Here is an 18,126-nt window from a genome sequence, read left to right on the forward strand (position 1 = left end):
TTAAGGAGTTACAATAAAAATCTTTATTTAGGTTTGGTCAGTACAGGTAAGATATACTGGAGTCACAGAGCAATATGCATTAACAGGATACAACAGTTCATAAAAACTGAGTAACTATGCACACAAATTTCTTAAACATTCAGTCACCTAAAGAGAAAATGCACAGATGTATGGTGGAAAAAACTGTATCTAACACTGAAACTACTACAGGACTCCATCAATGAGTCCAACTTTTAGTGATAAAAAACTACTGTACTGGGCAAACTTGGCAGTCATAAACCCACATCTACTCTAACAAGTCTGAATGGTGCATAAGTACAGTAACAGCATGAGGAAGAATGCCCTTACACAGCACAGGTTCTAAACAGACATAGATTTATACAGACGTCATTGTGTTATATTTTAAGGAAAAATTTCCATTTACAATTTCACATTAACTCATATAAAAATAACTTGACCCTACACAAAATGTTCTTTTAGCAACATTCAAAGTAATTAACTGTTAACAATTTCCAAAGTGGCAGAGGTATTGAAGCAAAAAAAAGAAAAAAAAAAAAAAGAAAAAAAAAAAAAGAAAAAAAACAAAAAACAAAAACAAAGAGAAAACAACAACAAAAAACCAAAACGTACACCCACAAAAAGGCAAATTGTGACAAAAGTTTGCATTAATTTTCTGGACAGTATCCTCTCCCAAATTAAATGACACTGTATAAAAATTTGCTGAAAAAATATTACAAAACTGAACCCTGTACATTTACACTTGAGTCCAAGCCATTCTGAACGTGGCGGGAACCCACAGTTCGGTTACCTTTCCCACTCACTGCTTTCTCCTCTTGAGGGTCATGATTGGAGTCTGTGTCATTTGATTGGTGTGTGAGAGAGTTTTCACTGCCCGTGGGAGAGTCTACACTTTCATACCCCGCACTGAGTTGATTTATGTAACCACTACCTCCTCTGCCAGTTCTCTCCTCTGAGCTGTTGGAGGACTTATTACCATTCCCTGGAGAAGAAGGAAAGTCATCTTCGGTTGTGTTGCCCTCCCTGTGAAATCCAGACCCAGACGTCCTCTGGCGGGAGGAGCTACCATTACTTGGTCCGTTTGTCAGACGACTGCAGTCTTTACTTGTGGCCTCCAACTGTTCTACAGGTTCAGAAGCTGTAGTCCTGCTGGTACTTGGGGCAGAGGCCTGAGACTGCTGCTGCTGGTACTGAGCCAACTGCTGGCGTGTCTCCTTCAGCTGCTGCTGCAGAACGAGAATGGTACTCTGCATACCCTCTACTTCTTCATCAAGCTGGATGATGAAGTCATTCAGTTCTGTGCAAAGGAGAGTCAAACCAAGTTTAATATCGCTTATAACATTGAAAAATGTTTCTTTAGTGCCTGCCACAAAGCAAGGCAGTCAATAAATGCTTAAGTAAACAAATACAATTCTTTTTTTTTTTTTCTTTGAGACGGAGTCTAGCTCTGTCGCCCAGGCTAGAGTGCAGTGGCCGGATCTCGGCTCACTGCAAGCTCCGCCTCCCGGGTTTACGCCATTCTCCTGCCTCAGCCTCCCGAGTAGCTGGGACTACAGGCGCCCGCCACCTCGCCTGGCTAGTTTTTTGTATTTTTTAGTAGAGACGGGGTATCAACATGTTAGCCAGGATGGTCTCAATCTCCTGACCTCGGGATCTGCCCGTCTTGGCCTCCCCAAGTGCTGGGATTACAGGCTTGAGCCACTGCGCCTGGCCAACAAATACAATTCTAAAATCGCACTACATTTAACAATTTTGCTTGGAATCTTAAAATATGACTGAGTTTGTTTTGGGGGAAGTCAGATACTTAAAATAATACACAGTTGGCCCTTCACATGCACCCATGGATTCAACCAACTGTAGAAGGAAAATATTCAAGGAAGAAAAAACTGGGTCTATACTGAACATGTACAGTTTTTTTTTTTGTCATTATTCCCAAAACAATACAGTAAAACAACTATTTTCATAGCATTTAGATTGCATTAGGTACTGTTAAGTAATTTAGAGATGGCTCAAATGGGAAGATGTACATCGGTTTGTATGTAAATACGACATCATTTTATATGAGGGGCTTATCTGTGGGAGGTCCTGATGATACCAATCCACCATGGATACCGAGGGCAACTGTATTAAGCAACCAAGTTAAAATTGTTTTAGTCCATCTTGCCATACGCCTGATTACAGCCCCAAAGTTTGACTCACCTTTACCTATGGACCCACTATGGCCAGTCCCCATATTCCTGACCCAGTGCCTTAGTTCCATGCAGCTCTGGCCCTTAAGGACAGCGTGGTCCTCTATAACACTCCAAAGAGGCCCATGTTCTCAACCAAGGACTGTTATACATGTAAGGACAAAAGTCACAGGAAATAATTCCTGAAGATTTTGAAAAGGTAGGTGGTTTAGAAGAAATTACTTGGCTACTGATCATCTTTGCAATTAACCTGAGACACTAATTTTCAATTTAAAATTTCAAAGAATCTGGATATTTTCCTTACTAATAATGCACCTTACAGAGAGGAGAGGCTGGGTGCGGTGGCTCATGCCTGTAATCCCAGCACTTTGGGAGGCCGAGGCGGGCGGACCACCTGAGGTCAGGAGTTCGAGACCATCCTGGCCAACATAGTGAAACCCCATCTCTACTAAAAATACAAAAAATTAGCCGGGAGCAGTGGCGGGCGCCTGTAATCCCAGCTACTCGGGAGGCTGAGGCAGGAGGATCGCTTGAACCCGGGAGGCGAAGGTAGCAGTGAGCTGAGGTCATGCCACTGCACTCCAGCCTGGGTAACAGAGTGAGACCCTGTCTTAAAAAAAAAACAAAAAACAGAGAGGAGAAACAGGAGAGATGCAGCTACACTTGCACTAAAAAGGATGGAGGCTGACAAGTTTTGTTTATCTCAGCAAATTTAAAGATTAAATCTCTTATTCACTAATAAAATCTTCACAGATACAATCAACTATATTACTTTCAGATCGCTGAAAACTGCCAATGTTTCTAAGATTCACACTTAATGAGAAATGGTTAAAGATATATCTTCCTTTGAAACACTGAATACAAATTTGTCCATCTTGTTAAATAATACAACACCCTTTTATCTTTTACCAACTCCTACCCCCGACTAAAAACAAAAACTTAAGAAATTCTGAACAATAAAGAATTAGGAGGGTAGGGATAAACACAATAAAATTATATGGCTTTTTTTGCTGACTCAACTAAAAATGTTTCATTCACAATAATATACAATCACAGGCAGAGGTTATTGTAGAGAATCTAACCTATAATATTCATGACTGGCAGTTTTAAAAAGCCAATGCAAAGTTAAGAGAACTTTTCAACAAAACAAAACAAAACACAACAAAAAAACCCTTACCATCCTGACTGCTTTTAAGCTCCTCACTATATTTCTTCTGTAAAGCCAACTCTGCTTCAAGTTGTGCAATACGTCCCTGGGACAGCTGCCTTCCAAGCTCTTGATTCTCCTGGATAAGCATTCGACACTTCGCCATTAACTTTTTCCCTGTTTGGCTACAAAGGAAAGAGCCATCCATCACAAAATGAAGACAAAATTCTGTCTTTGCTTACAATTATTACAGTGATAGATGTCACACATACAAACATAACTACATCACAGCAGATGCTTCCCCATAATTACCATCTTCTTTTCTGGGACACATCCATCTTCTGCATTTCAGTATTTTGCCAACACAGCAGCAAAAATAAACCCTAAACAAAAAGTGCCCAAACAGCTACACCTTGTTTCTATTATATCAATAATCAATTCTGAAATCCATCTGTTTTCATCTCAAATTATCATCTGAAATGGAAACAGAGCCAGTTTTAACACACACCTTGGCTATACCAATATTATTACACTAAGGAATCTAGTGCTTTATCAGAAAAGTTCTTGAAAAGGTATATGCAACATCAATCACAAATGCTTCTCTATGAAAATCAGTACCTACAAATAAAAATGCATGAGAGTATATTTATTCTTGCTAGAAAAAACACTTAATAAGGATTTTCCTTAACAGGAAGTCCTCCAGCATGGGCAACATAGTGAGACCCCAACTCTACACAAATTTTTTTTAAAAAATTAGCCAGGCACACATGCTTGTAGTGCCAGCCTCTGTCTGGAAAGGCTGAGGTGAGAGGATTGCTTAAGCCCAAGTGGTTGATGCTGTGACCATGCCACTGCATTCCAGCCTGGGAAACAGGGACCCTGTCTCAAAAAAAGGAGGAAAGAGGGAAGTTTATGGTACATCCATCTTCCATAACTCTCAAGAATATATCTATTATATTAATTGAGGCACATTCAGCAATTAAGTTGTTTTTTTTTTTTAAGACTTTATTAACAGAAAAGATCGTCCTTTTGACACAAAATAAGACCAGTGGTCACGTACCACAATTCAAACATGCAAATATCTGCCAATCTAGGAGTGTCACACTTTCCACAAATTAGTTTCCAAATGCTAGTGGAACCTATGTGCACATACAGAGCAACTGCAAATATGTAATGAAAAGCTCAAATGTTTCCCAATAAAATTTTACTGCTTTTCTTTAGCCTCAGCAATAAAAGGAGAAATTATTTGCTTGTTCTTGTAATTAGTTATGAAGAAGAAAAAAATGATCACTTTTAAAGGGATCTAATAATTGTGATATTTACCTTTGAGACTTGGATAAAGACAGTGTGACATTCTTGTCCTTGGGGTAAGTTCAGAATGACCTTATTGGTTAAAATGTTTTTAAATTCTAGTCTTTCCTTCTCCTAGTGAGACTTTCACTTGCCTGACACACTACTTCAGTATGCCTTAGAACTTTAAAATGAGAGCATTTGGTAAATAATTGTCAGTCTTTGAAGAAATGTTGCACGGTTCTTTCACCTACAGCATTTTTTTTTTTTGAGATGGGGGTCTCACTGTGTTGCCCAGACTGGAGTGCAGTGGCGTGATCTCAGCTCACTGGAGCCTTGATGTCCCCAGGCTCAGATGATCCTCCCACCTCAGCCTCAAGAGTAGCTGGGACAATAGGTGTGCACCAGCACCCCCAGCTAATTTTTGGAGTTTTAGTAGAGATGGGGTTTCACCATGTTGCCCAGGCTGGTCTCAAACTTCTAAGCTCAAGTGATCTGCCTACCTCAACCTTCCAAAGTGTTGGGATTACAGGTATGAGCCACCGTGCCTGGCCACATGTTTTCTAACCTAATGTAATTCAAGGAAGTTTGGAATTAAGCTTTCTTCCAGAAAATATGTGAAGAGTTAAACCTGGGTTACTACTGCTCAGAGGAGCCGAAGGGTGAAAGGTCACCAGTGAGCATGTGGTAAAGGCTTTATTCTTTCATAACATTATTAGCTGGTGTTCTTGTTCGTTGCTACTGTAGCTCCAGATTTCCACCATTTCCCATAAGCACTCTCAGGCGTTAGCCTCCACTGAACACCCACTTAGAAATTAAACAGTGGGAAAATGAGAGATATGCAAGATTGTCAAAAGCGATGGAATTCCTGCCTATGCGCTCAAAACTGTCTTCTTGCAAAGTATATCTATTTCATTGGTGTTTACAACTAACCTTCTTATTATATGAATTTTAAAGAGTGGAAAAAGAAAACTATAAGAGACATTAATTTGTGACCTGACTTAACCCCATATAAAAATGCCACAAATTCTAATGCAAAAAAGGGGTTCGTTTAAAAAGTCATACCTTTTAATAAATAAATGTCTAAGCTAAGATAATCGTATCACATTTAAAACTAGTGATTACTAAAATAAATTTTAACAAAACCACATTTTGAAAAAATAATTTAATTACAAGTAATTGTTTCTGAAATAATTTTTTAAAATTACAAACAAAAAAACCCATTCCTAAAATCAATTAACCCACACACATAATAGAAAGCACTTTGAAAGATATACCTCTAAACACTCTAAAATGTGTGCATTCTCACATGAATGAAATATTTTAACTGAACCGGACAGGTTATTTCTGAGAATCTTTCTTCCTCAAAATTAAAACAAAAAAACAGTAAAGCGAAGACACACGTGGGCACACACACACCCCAAAGCAAAACCCATTCCACTACTGGAAATATTCCAGACAGGGGGATTGCCTGAGCCATTATTTGTTTCAAATTAGTGATGTATTTATAGTACCTGATATACTCTAGCTTACAGCCAATTTTACAGAAAAAAATCAATTTATAAGTGATTTAAATAAATTATGATTTCTTAATATAATGGAAATACACTATGCAACCATTACAAATGTAGTAGTCTAGATACACTAAAAAATGGAAAAATGCTGAAGAGACCAACTAAAAAAAACAAGGTGCAACTCATCTGTATTTATGGTATGATCACATTTGTTTAAAATAATATACATAAAATGACTGTATATGCATAGAAATTATCTTGATAATACCCAAGAAAAAGTAATAGCAGTTACTGCTCCTGGAGAACAGAATGAGGATGTCCAGGTAACATCAGAGAGTGACACTCACTTTTCATCTCCCCCTTTCTCTATAGTATTTCAATTTTATATACAAGCATGTATTATCTTATTATTAAGAGAAAATTTTAACAATGACAAGAAAAAAACCCATAGAACTCATGACTGTTATCTAAGTGGCAAAGAAAGATGCCTGCTAAATTTGAGTACATGTTAATAATACATTTTATGAATTACTTTTCTACTAAATTTTACTAAAAAGATACTTAGGCCATTTCTACTGTGAACTTAAAATGGCATAAAATATATACAAAAGCGTTAATGCAAGCACATAAGCTAATTTCAAACAGATCTGGTTACTTACCCTCCAACCCTCACAAACAGTGAGAATTTTAGAAGCAGGTTTCTTGCTGAAAAGTCACATAAACCACTTCTTCAACCCACCCTCTGCCCCACAATCAGTTCCCTAAAGCACAAACATATAAGATACTTACAATTGATTTGAATGATTAAGAGAGAACTTAAGTCACCCTTGTTAAAACTGCACTTAAACGTTGGGACAAGCTGGAACATTTATCTTCCACTCATCTTAGACTCCATTATCACCAAGCGAAAATTTGAATTGGTGACTTATAGAATGATCTGACGGAAAAAATTCACCTCCAGGATTGGATGGAAGCATGAAGAAAATAATGCCTCATTTATCTAAATGATTAAATGAATTTGCTAGAAATGATCACTATACCTTTTTTCAATTCACAAAATGTCTTACTTAGGCCAGCCCACAGTTCCAACACATTATCTTCTGGCAGGCACCCTGTGAAGCTGTCCCGCAATTACTTTCTACTGCAGTACCCTGGGACAAAGTGTCATAAAAGTAACCAGTGTCAAGTCTCCTTGTCTTTTATGTAGGTCTTTTAAAAATGAGGCACAGCGCCTTTTCCTTCACTTTGAAGAGCACAGCAACAGTATTTCCAAAATGAATCTGCTCTCCACAGGCCCCCCCCAAATTAAAATGTTAGAGTACAACAAAATCATCATAATATTCTTTGAACTTAAAAAAAAAAAAAACCAACTATTTCAAGGCACATTTAATTTAATATCAAGAGTGCAATACAAAAGGCCCAAATACAATGAAGGAACACATTCCCCCATTAACACCAACGACAATGCTCTTTTAAACATGTGCCTGTTGAATGGAATGGGGATTTCATAAAATTCACTAAAAAAATAATGCAGTGAGTCTCATCACAGCTAATATCCTTATACAATCTAGTTGTGAAATGAATGTTTATAATGCTTCAAACAGTTTCAACCTGAAGTTTGATACCACACCTTCATGTTTGTACAGTCCTCAGTAAGATAATCTACAGATTTGCAACCATTCAAAGAACAAACCATTGAATAAAACCACATTGATTAAGGCTCAAGCAAGTAATATAGAGCCCCAAACTAAATGGTTAAATATATGCGCTACTTGTACGGACATCTATTATTTGATTCTCTCGTGACTATTAAAAGTTGGTTCTCAGCAAATAAACCCTTTAAAGGCAAAATTCACCTCATTTGAGTTTTGACCCAGAAGTTCAACAACAATCATGAAGTCCACAGTCTTATTGGCAAAACTGATACACAGTGTCTCTAAGTCACTATGCTCAAGGTTAAGAGCGATGCATATTCCATTTTTACATTTTACTGGAATTTTACATGTTCAATTCATGATTTAAAATCTCTAGGTTTTCATTCCTTCAAACTGTCTGAAGACACAGTGTGCCACAGACTTAAGACTTCTGTTTCTCCCTCTATTTTCTTCAAACAGAAACATTTCTCAAGTGTCTACATGTTCTAGAAGGGGAATTTTTCGGAGGTGGCCACTTCTTCGGAATAGTCCGACGCCATCAGGCCTCTGAAGCAAGGGGAAGGGGAAAAGAAAAAAGCTGAAACACAAGGTTCATCTGGTAAGTTTTACATTAACCATTACAAGCTGGACAGTGTAAGAATGTGGCTTTTTTTGGCTCAAAAAGTCTGAGTCTTGGTGTGGAAACGAGTACTTGGCTGTCCCACCACAGCTTTCTCGTAGTGGGACTGTCAGGGAAGTCTTGACTGGGGAGTATGATTTGTTTACCTATCAGGCGTAAACTTCCAGGCACTCAGTTCATTTTGGGCTTGTTCCAGTTTGTCTTTAGTCTGTTCCAGTTCACCTTTCATTTTTAGGAAAAACAAGTTGATCGCTGGGTCTACCATTGTTGATCTCAGTTGGGCAACGCTCGGCTGCTGGACTTGCTTGAGGTACTGGATTTGAGTCTGTGCAAAGCAAAAGAAACAATTACGACCAAATCAAAGGGAAACATACATAAGAAGGTGGGGAAAACTCCCTCCATTCACTTGATTTACCAACTCTTTCATTAAGTCCTCCCCTCTTTGATCCTGAAATTCTCTAGAAAAATCTTAAAACTTTCTCGAAAAAGTACAGATTAAAAACTATTTGATGAATATGCTAATTACCCCAATCTGATCACTATACATTATATGTATTAAAACATCACTAGTAGTCCTTGAATATGTACAAAAATTATTTGTCAATTAAAAAATAACTAAGGTTAATCATTTAGGAATTGAGGCCATTTGATTACATCTCCAAATCTGGATCTTAAAGGGGCTACATACATTTTACTTTACAATCCAAAATTACCAAAAAAACAAACAAAAATCAACATTATATTTACTAAAAATGCTGACAACTCACTGGAAAAAAGCAAAGTTTAAAATATTAATTACCTAAGAGTTAATGAAGTCTTTTGGTTTGCTTATTTTAATTTTTTGCCTATGGAAATTATTCTATGTAAAGTCTCCTAAAAATACATCAGGTGAAAGATTATAACTTAAAACACACATTTGCATTTCTAAAGGAAAAAATATACAGTACTCATAGCTACAAGAGTTGCCGTTACAACTTTATAAAAGCAAAATTCTATAGGACCTTAAGCCAAAATAAAGTATAATTCATATATTTTTCTCCCTCTGAATAGATTTGAATCATAGAATTGTAAAGCTGGAAAGTAACTAACCTAACCCAAACTGCTTATTTTGAGATTAAATAACCCAACTGTTTAGTTCAGTGCCATAGCTGGGACAAGAACTCTAGTTCTCCAGCCTTCTGATTCCCAGTCTAGAGCTTTTTCCATCACACCAGAACCCTTCTACTTACATATGAAACCTTCAATTTCGACTTCAGTTGTACTATTTACTAGAACACTAAAAATACATTTCTAAAATATGAAATATAGTTATTAGCATTAAATTCATCATTTTCTTCATACTCAAAGTAGATCCGGCCCAAGATCTAACTCCATACTAAGGCTTAAACAGAATTACAGTTGAAATTTTCTAATATAAATTTAGTAAAGGAACAAATATACTAAGTAGTTTGGGAATATATTTGTTCCACTGAGCAAAAATCTACTATAACTGCACAGTCAATGTGAAACCAGCTGCTAAGATAACTTAAGAGAGCAAGAATAAACCATGACTTACAGTGCACTCCACGTATTGACAGGACTGATTAAAACAGTCTACAACACTGACTGAGACTCAGTTACTATTTAGCTTTACAAAGACCCAATAGTCAACACTTTCAATCATGAAAAGAGAGGTGAATCTGACTAGAATAAATTCCATGTCCTACAGAAGAGAACACTGAGTAAAGTGTTTTCAAAGTTAGTTTTATTCCTAAATCTATTTTGCATTGGTTGGCAAAAGGACTAAATGAAAAATAGAAATACCACTGAGGTGAACAAAAATGATAGATTTTACTTACCAACAAAATAGAATATAGTTAAGAACACAGTATATAGTTAAGACTATAGTAACTATGTGGCTAACTTATGCCTTACACTGAAAACTGACTACTGATGTACTTGGCAAAGACTGCACATAGACAATCAAATAGATGATTTAGTATGCTGGACAAACAAAAGATCTACAGAAACAAATTGACTCCTGAGGATGTATTTTATTTTTTCTAAGCTTAGCTTAATTTAACACACCAAGAGTAAAAGCAGCAGCTCTGTTTTAAAGGACAAGTACCTAATACAAACCTTTCCACTATTTTTCACTCGCAAGAGGGTAAGAAACCCTACTTCTCAGGGCCAATCCTTTCAACCATTTGCTTAACCTATTCCCTCCTACCTCCTATAGTACACAACTCCCATTCTTTCTACTCTTTAAATTCAGTTTCTCTCACTTCCCACTTGACAGTTCCTCTAGAGCAGGGGTATCCAATCTTTTGGCTTCCTTGGCCAACAATCTCTTAACTGCCAATCTAACGAACAATTTTAAATTCGTAATGTACAGAACTTTATGTACGCCTTTGTTTTAATCACTTTATATTTTGGGGAAGGAGGAGGGAATGCTGGATTTCCTCAGTTTTCCTAACACCACACTCTACTCTTCTTTTAAAATTTGATCTTTGTAGGCTCTATCCTAGTGCATTGTTACTCAAACGAGACAAGCCTGAAGCTGTGATTCCTCCCTAGATTTTTTTCATTCCTTCCACAACAGTATCCAAACTAAACAATTCCTATTGACTGTGCCTCCAAAACACCTACTCTGTCCTGTCTGCTATTACCAGTGGCTTAATTTATTTCATCTGGACTATTTTAATAGCCTCACAATTGGTTTTCTTGCTTAAAGTCCTGTTCCACTCAAATCCATCTTTCATACTCAAGCCAGAGTGATCTACCTAAAATGTGAATCTAAATCTGACCCTTACATACATCTCTTGCTAAAAAATTCTTCAATGGCCCCCTCTCTTCTAGAATACCCAAGATTCCAGGCCTGACCTCATGTTTTTTCACTCTCACCTGAAACTTCATCCTCATTTGCCATATATAATCTTGCCCTTTCCTTGTGATTTTGCTCCTGCTGCCCTGCCCTGTCTGCAAAACCTCACTTATATTATAACTGGAAGAATAGGAAGTTGTTCAGCTGGCCTGTGCAGGTGACAGCTGTTTAAAGAAAAAAAAAAAAAAAAACCTGGAAAAGGTTAGGTTCCATTATAGTTGAAATAACCTTAAAATCCAGGTCGGCCGGGCGCGGTGGCTCAAGCCTGTAATCCCAGCACTTTGGGAGGCCGAGACGGGCGGATCACGAGGTCAGGAGATGGAGACCATCCTGGCTAACACAGTGAAACCCCGTCTCTACTAAAAAATACAAAAAACTAGCCGGGCGAGGTGGCGGGCGCCTGTAGTCCCAGCTGCTCGGGAGGCTGAGGCAAGAGAATGGCGTGAACCTGGGAGGCGGAGCTTGCAGTGAGCCGGGATCCGGCCACTGCACTCCAGCCTGGGCGACAGAGCGAGACTCCGTCTCAAAAAAAAAAAAAAAAAAAAAAAAAAAAAAAAATTCCAGGTCAAGCAGACAAGAGTGATGAGGTATCACCAAGGGCCCTGACCAGGCATAATATGATCAAAACCGCCAGTGTATACAGGACAGATGGAGAATCAGAAGTGCATGAATAGCATACACATTGTGATGTGCACACATCAACTATGATGTCAAGAGTAGGAATCTGGAAGAGAAAAGGAATTCAAGACATTCCGATCTTATGAGATATTACCATCAACACCATCTATTCACAATCTATCTCCCAAGTGCTAGCAGTCTAAAGGTAAGATCCATTTTTCGTGAAAAGGGAAATTTGTTAAAAAACATTCATAAGTAACTGGAGAGAAAAGTATCAGTGGTGTGAGAATTACAACAAAACTGACAGAAACAAAAGAACAAAATGTGGTGAGAAGGTAGAGAAAATGATAATGGGCCAGGTGTGATGGCTCACACCTATAATCCCAACAGTTTTGGGAGGCCAAGGAGTAAAGATTGCCAAAGGCCAGGAGTTCAACCTGGGCAACATAGGGAGACCCCATCTCTACAAAAATTAAAAAATTAGCTGGGCTTGGTGGCACGTGACTATAGTCCCAGTTACTCAGGAAGCTGAAGTGAGCTGTGATTATACTACTGCACTTCAGCCTGTATGAGGCCCTGTCTCAAGAAAAGGGGGAAATAACAACAAACTAAAACAACAACAAAAACAAAAACAAACAAACAAAAAAAAAAAAAAAAGGAAAGAAAATGATAAAAGCCAGCCTTTAGCAAAGCAAAATGTAAAGAAGTCATTTAGTAAAAAGTGAAAGAGTAAATAGGTACTTTTGTGGAAATTTAAACAATCTCTGCACAGGAAGAAAAAGGACTGTGACCGAGCCTTAAGGAACACTCTATTGGTAAAACAAACAGGAACAGGACTGTGCCCATAGATTTTTGGTGTCTCCAGTGATCAGACTACCTTAGAAGATTTTAATAACACATTAGAAGACTTCAATATGTATCAAATGGAGAGTACCCAAAGAATTGAAGAAACATTCAGATTTTAAAATCAGAAACAAGGATACAGCTGCCTCTAATTATTTTGTATAATTACACTGTAAGATTGAGTCTAAACTACCAGAGCTGGATGATCAATTATGTCACTAGATTTCAGATCTACATAGACATAGTAAATACTACACAGTACACATCAAAGTTCTAACAATTAAAAAGGACACGTTGAAGAAGTTGCTGACACTAGGAAAAACAGTTCTATACACAGAGGGGACAAGAGAGCAGAGGTAAAGTCATCAGATGGCTTTCCTAACCAGTGAAAGTAAAGCAATAAGGAGCAAATGCTCTTTTATTGATTATACCCTCAGACACCAAGATATCTGAAAAATGTCTGGAATTGATGAACTAATATTCACAATGCATGAAAATTTCAAAACACAACTTAAAACTATTGCCTTCTTGGCCACAAAAAAAAAAATTATTTAAATGAAGAGACATTATCAAAATTTTTCACCTGGTATACTTAAAGCTCTAAGTGTACATACCTATAAAAAAAAACCTCTTATATTTAATATTGTTTAAAATTAACAAGCAATAAGGCGGACTAAAAACCAATTCCTCAACTAAAGACATTTATATAACTTGAAATACTTACAGTACACTCTTGCATCTCTTGTTCCTTGGTTGCTAGTCGCATTACAAGGATGTTTTCCCTGCGTGCAGACTCCTGCTGTTGTTGCTTTAGTTTTTCTTCAGACTCTCTTAGGCCAGTTACATCATTAGCTGATGATTTAAAAAATAATTATAAATATAATTTTAAGATCAAGTTCAAATACTTCTGTCAAGAACAATTAAAAACTAGGGTCAAAAAATTAATCAAGTCTTTAATTTCCATCCTAACTACTTTTATAACAAGCAAATTATTTCCTGGTCATGACAGCTGATTTAGAAGGCAAGGTGTCACAGTGCTCCATGACTACCAACTGAATTATGTTTTCATAGTTTCATCTATTCCCAACAGAAGACAGGAAACATTTGTGTTTTACAGCATGCACAAAATCCTGATGAGTATGTTTTAACCTATTTAATATAAAAATGCTGTCTGGGCACAGTGGCTCACGCCCGTAATCCCAGCACTTTGGGAGGCGAGGCGGGTAGATCACCTGAGGCCAGGAGTTTGAGACCAGCCTGACCAAGATGGTGAAACACCATCTCTACTAAAAATACAAAATTAGCCGGCTGTGGTGGTCCATGTCTGTAACCCCAGCCACTTGGGAGGCTGGGGCAGGCGAATGACTTGAATCTGGGAGGCAGAGGTTGCACTAAGTCCCAATTGTGCCACTGCATTCCAGTCTGGGCGACAGTGCGAGATTGTCTCAAATAAACGAACAAATAAATAATATGATAGTAACTGCTGGACAATTTGTATTTTAAACTTTGAGGCAGGATCTTATTCTGTTACCCAGACAGGAGTCCAGTGGCACAATCAGGGCTCACTGTAGCCTTGACCTCCCAGGCTCAAGTGATCCTCCTGACTCATTTTTTTTTTTTGGTAGAGACAAGGTCTCCCTATGCTGCCTATGCTGGTCTCAAACTCCTGGGCTCAAGTATCTTCCCACCTTGGCCTCTCAAAGCACTGGGATTATAGGTGTGAGCCACTGTGCCCAGCCTTAATCGTTCATAATGTTCATGATTTCTTTGGATAACATAGTCACGTAAAATTAGAATTTCAGGGTATTAACCCTTCTGAAGTTAGAAAACAATATATATTGGTTTTTATACTCAAGGAATAGTATGTGGTTCAAACAGTAAAAACTGAGACTAAAATGGCTTAAAATGATAAACTTTGTTATTTTCAGCAGATTTAAAAAATTTGTAAATATATATTACATATAATTAAGTTATACATATTAATTTAACCTGTCATAAATCTGTTACTAGTTGCTTCTATTTATTTCTCTTCTAGACTAGTAACTCACGCTTCAAGTCAAATTCCTATGTAGAAGGGGTTAGGGACAAGTAAGAAAAGTTTCAAGTAGTTCTGAGTTACTGTATCTATACTCAGAACCTTGCATATAATTTTGCTAAGTCACGCCATTACATGAGTATTACATGTCTGTCTTCTCCAATGACTGAGACTATGTCTCATTCACCTTTATATTTTCTTGCACCCAAAAGTGCCTATGTATAGTTCTTATAATAAAACACCAGAAAAATTACATTTGCTTTAATAAAACCAATTACCCTTTTGATTGTAACAATAATCAAAAGGAGATTATTCAGTCTTTAAGAAGCTAAAACTCAAACTTACAGTTAAGATCTGTGTACTTGCCCTCCAAAGCTTGTACATATGCTTCATATTGTTTCCATCTAATAAAAAAAATCCATACATTAGTTGTTATAACAAAATAGCTTTTATTAAATAACCTAGAAGATATCTCAAACAGATTTTAGTAATACTGAGCATTCTGCTGGATGATTTTTCATTTTAAATCTAGTTTTCTTAGACAAAGTCTCGCTCTGTCCCCCAGGCTGGAGTGCAGTGGCACAAACAGGGTCTGGGCTCAAGCGATATCCCTGCCTCAGCTTCCTGTAGAGCTGGGATCAAAGGCACATGGCTAATTTTTTGTAGAGAGGGGGTCTCACTGTTGCCCAGGCTGGTCTTGAACTCCTGGGCTCAAATGATCCTCACACCTTGGTCTCCCAAACTGCTGAAATTACAGGCCTTAGTCACCACATCCTGGCCTAAATCTAGTTTAACTGATAAGAAAGTAGTCCCCTCATTATTCCTTCCCATTTTACAGGAAACAGGTAAAAGGAGATATATAGAGAAGGTGTTTTCTGCTGAGAACATGCCAAGCATGCTCTGGGTGAGATCAAATCCCAGATTTGGTTTGACACTTTGGTATCACTGGTGATGTTCAGGATAATCCTGGATTATAGAAAAAAAAATCCTACTGCTACTTTCATATGTTGTCCCCTTAGAAAAAAAGGCATATTAGAAATGTGCCTAGTTATGTAGAATTGAAGGTTCTTTATTTTGGCTCTTTTGTGAAAATACCATGTGACTCTTCTCAAGGTAATATCAATTTCTGCCTGTAAACACAGGGGGAGAATACAACATTTTTCAAGACTGTAATTTAACAATCACATCTAACTGGCAGAAACCTGCATGCCACACGCTATCGGAATACAAGGGCACCATTTTTCTTCATTATACTTCTCTACCCTGAATATATACACTGCTAAGTCCTCTTAGCAATAAAGATTTTTCCTAGACTTATTAGGCAGTTCCTAATGGAAAGTGCCCTGCCCTGAATGTCTGTTCTCCTGCATACTTAAGAGCCATGTTTTCAAGCTGCTCTTTAGGTACAGTTAATTAAAATTTGGCTTTAGAAAACCATTTTATCATCTTAAAAACAGGCTTGCCATGAGTTAATAATGTTACAACATAATGAACAAAAAGGCTCACGCCTGTAATCCCAACAGGGGATTTTTTGGGAGGCCAAGGCGGGCGGATCATGAGGTCAAGAAATCGAGACCATCCTGGCCAACACAGTGAAATTCCGTCTCTACTGAAAATACAAAAAAATTAGCAGGGCATGGTGGTGTATGCCTGGAGTCCCAGCTACTTGGGAGGCTGAGGCAGGAGAATCACTTGACTGGGAGGCGGCAGTTGCAGTGAACTGTGATTGCACCATTGCATTCCAGCCTGGCGACAGAGCGAGACTCTGTCTCAAAAAAAGAAAAACCTTCTTAATACCAAACTAATCCACTTTCTATATAAACACTACTGTTAAGCTAAGGTCATGCTTTGTTTCTATGGCACTTACAACCTAGGACACGTACAGTTTACCAAATATTTGGGGATGTATAAGAGAAAGGTCTCAGTGGAGACTATAAAAGAACAATTTATTTTAGAAGAACAGAAAAGTATAAAAACTGAAGCAAGAACATGTATATCACAAGGATAGAAGGTATAGACTAGTTAAATAAGTAGCAGCTGGTTTAAAATCACCAAAGAAATTAAAGAGAAAAAAATCCACCTAAAAGTCTTACATGAGAATTCCCTAAGGAAAGATGTTAAACTGACTGCAAGGTAATACACTGCATATAATTTAGAAACCTTAAAGGTATCTTAAAATACAACATTTCTAGGATTCTTTAAGATTACTGACTTTTCCACTCCTACAGTTAAATCAAGAAAACGACTGCAAAGACTAACCAGAGCAATTATGTAAGAAGGCATAAAAAGAAGTGTACAATGCCAGAGGTAGGGAAAAAAAAAAATCATGGCCGGGCATGGTGGCCCATGCCTGTAATTCCAGCACTTCAGGAGGCCAAGGTGAGAGAATCACTTCAGGCCAGGCGTTCAAGACTAGCCTGAGCAACACCTCACCTCTATTATAATTTATATGTACATTATATATATGTACATATGTTGTTTTAACATATGTGTTGTTTTAATAGTTAAATAAAAAAACAAAAAACCCAGCATTGAGTAGTAGTGTATCTTAAGTATCTACTTCAGCGTAAGACAGAGTGTTTTAGAATACCAACAATTTAAATTTTATGTGCAAGAAGACAAAGGTATGCAATGGAAACTGTCCTATGTATGAGATTACGGCAAAAAAAAAAAAGGATAAAAAGTGTGTTCATAATACAGTAGCTGTGCAAAGGTCAAAGTAGGAAATTGTCACACTGTAGGAAACAACAAAATCTGTTACTCTATCTCACAAAACATCTTTTCTCTCCCCCGCTTTCAGCTTGTTAAAATACTCATTTTATTTTTATCTAAAAGTTATCAAAGCTATAAAACATAGAACATCTTACTTCCTGATTTCTTACACAATCTATAAAGATTATATGCTGTACCTGACAATCTGCTTTTGTAAGACATTTATAAGATAACCACAGAAATTCAGACCTGGAAGTCACCTTTAAAAATAACTTAACCCAACTCCTTCAACTTACAGATGAGAAAATGAAGAGTATGAAGTTAAATGAGCTGGTCAAGCTAATAAGAAAAAGTAACCTCACTTCATTAGTAAATTATGTATTTCTTCCACAAATATAAGTTTATCTTTTAGGATCACTTTTTTTTCAAATGTTAAAACACAAAAAGAAAAACTACACAAAACAAGCCATATATTTGTTAAACTTATAGCTTCCTAGTAGTTCTCTAAAGTGTTACGTTTTCCTCAGTGTTAATATAAGAAATAGGTCATAGTATGTTCAAAAAGTACATTAAATTATTTGAGGATGTAACAACATTAAAAACAGTATCTGGCACAAAGACAA

General features: G+C 37.2%; 1 protein-coding gene across 4 annotated transcripts in view; it reads right to left on the reverse strand.

The window, feature by feature from the left end:
• Nucleotides 1–18,126, reverse strand: part of WTAP (WT1 associated protein) — a 29,651-nt gene continuing 11,525 nt past the window's right edge. For 2 of the 4 annotated variants that reach the window (XM_008007723.3, XM_008007722.3), the window contains exons 4-8: nucleotides 15,137–15,195; nucleotides 13,481–13,608; nucleotides 8,579–8,757; nucleotides 3,385–3,539; nucleotides 1–1,315 (exon numbers count right to left, since the gene is read on the reverse strand). In XM_008007723.3, coding sequence (XP_008005914.1) covers nucleotides 732–1,315; nucleotides 3,385–3,539; nucleotides 8,579–8,757; nucleotides 13,481–13,608; nucleotides 15,137–15,195 — 1,105 coding nt within the window. In that variant the 3' untranslated portion in view covers nucleotides 1–731. Of the gene's footprint in view, nucleotides 1,316–3,384; nucleotides 3,540–7,529; nucleotides 8,360–8,578; nucleotides 8,758–13,480; nucleotides 13,609–15,136; nucleotides 15,196–18,126 lie in introns of those variants that run through there. The other 2 variants (XM_008007726.3, XM_008007724.3) reach the window with 1 other exon arrangement.

The sequence above is a fragment of the Chlorocebus sabaeus genome, chromosome 13 (assembly GCF_047675955.1).
Source record: "Chlorocebus sabaeus isolate Y175 chromosome 13, mChlSab1.0.hap1, whole genome shotgun sequence".
Taxonomy (NCBI): domain Eukaryota; kingdom Metazoa; phylum Chordata; class Mammalia; order Primates; family Cercopithecidae; genus Chlorocebus; species Chlorocebus sabaeus.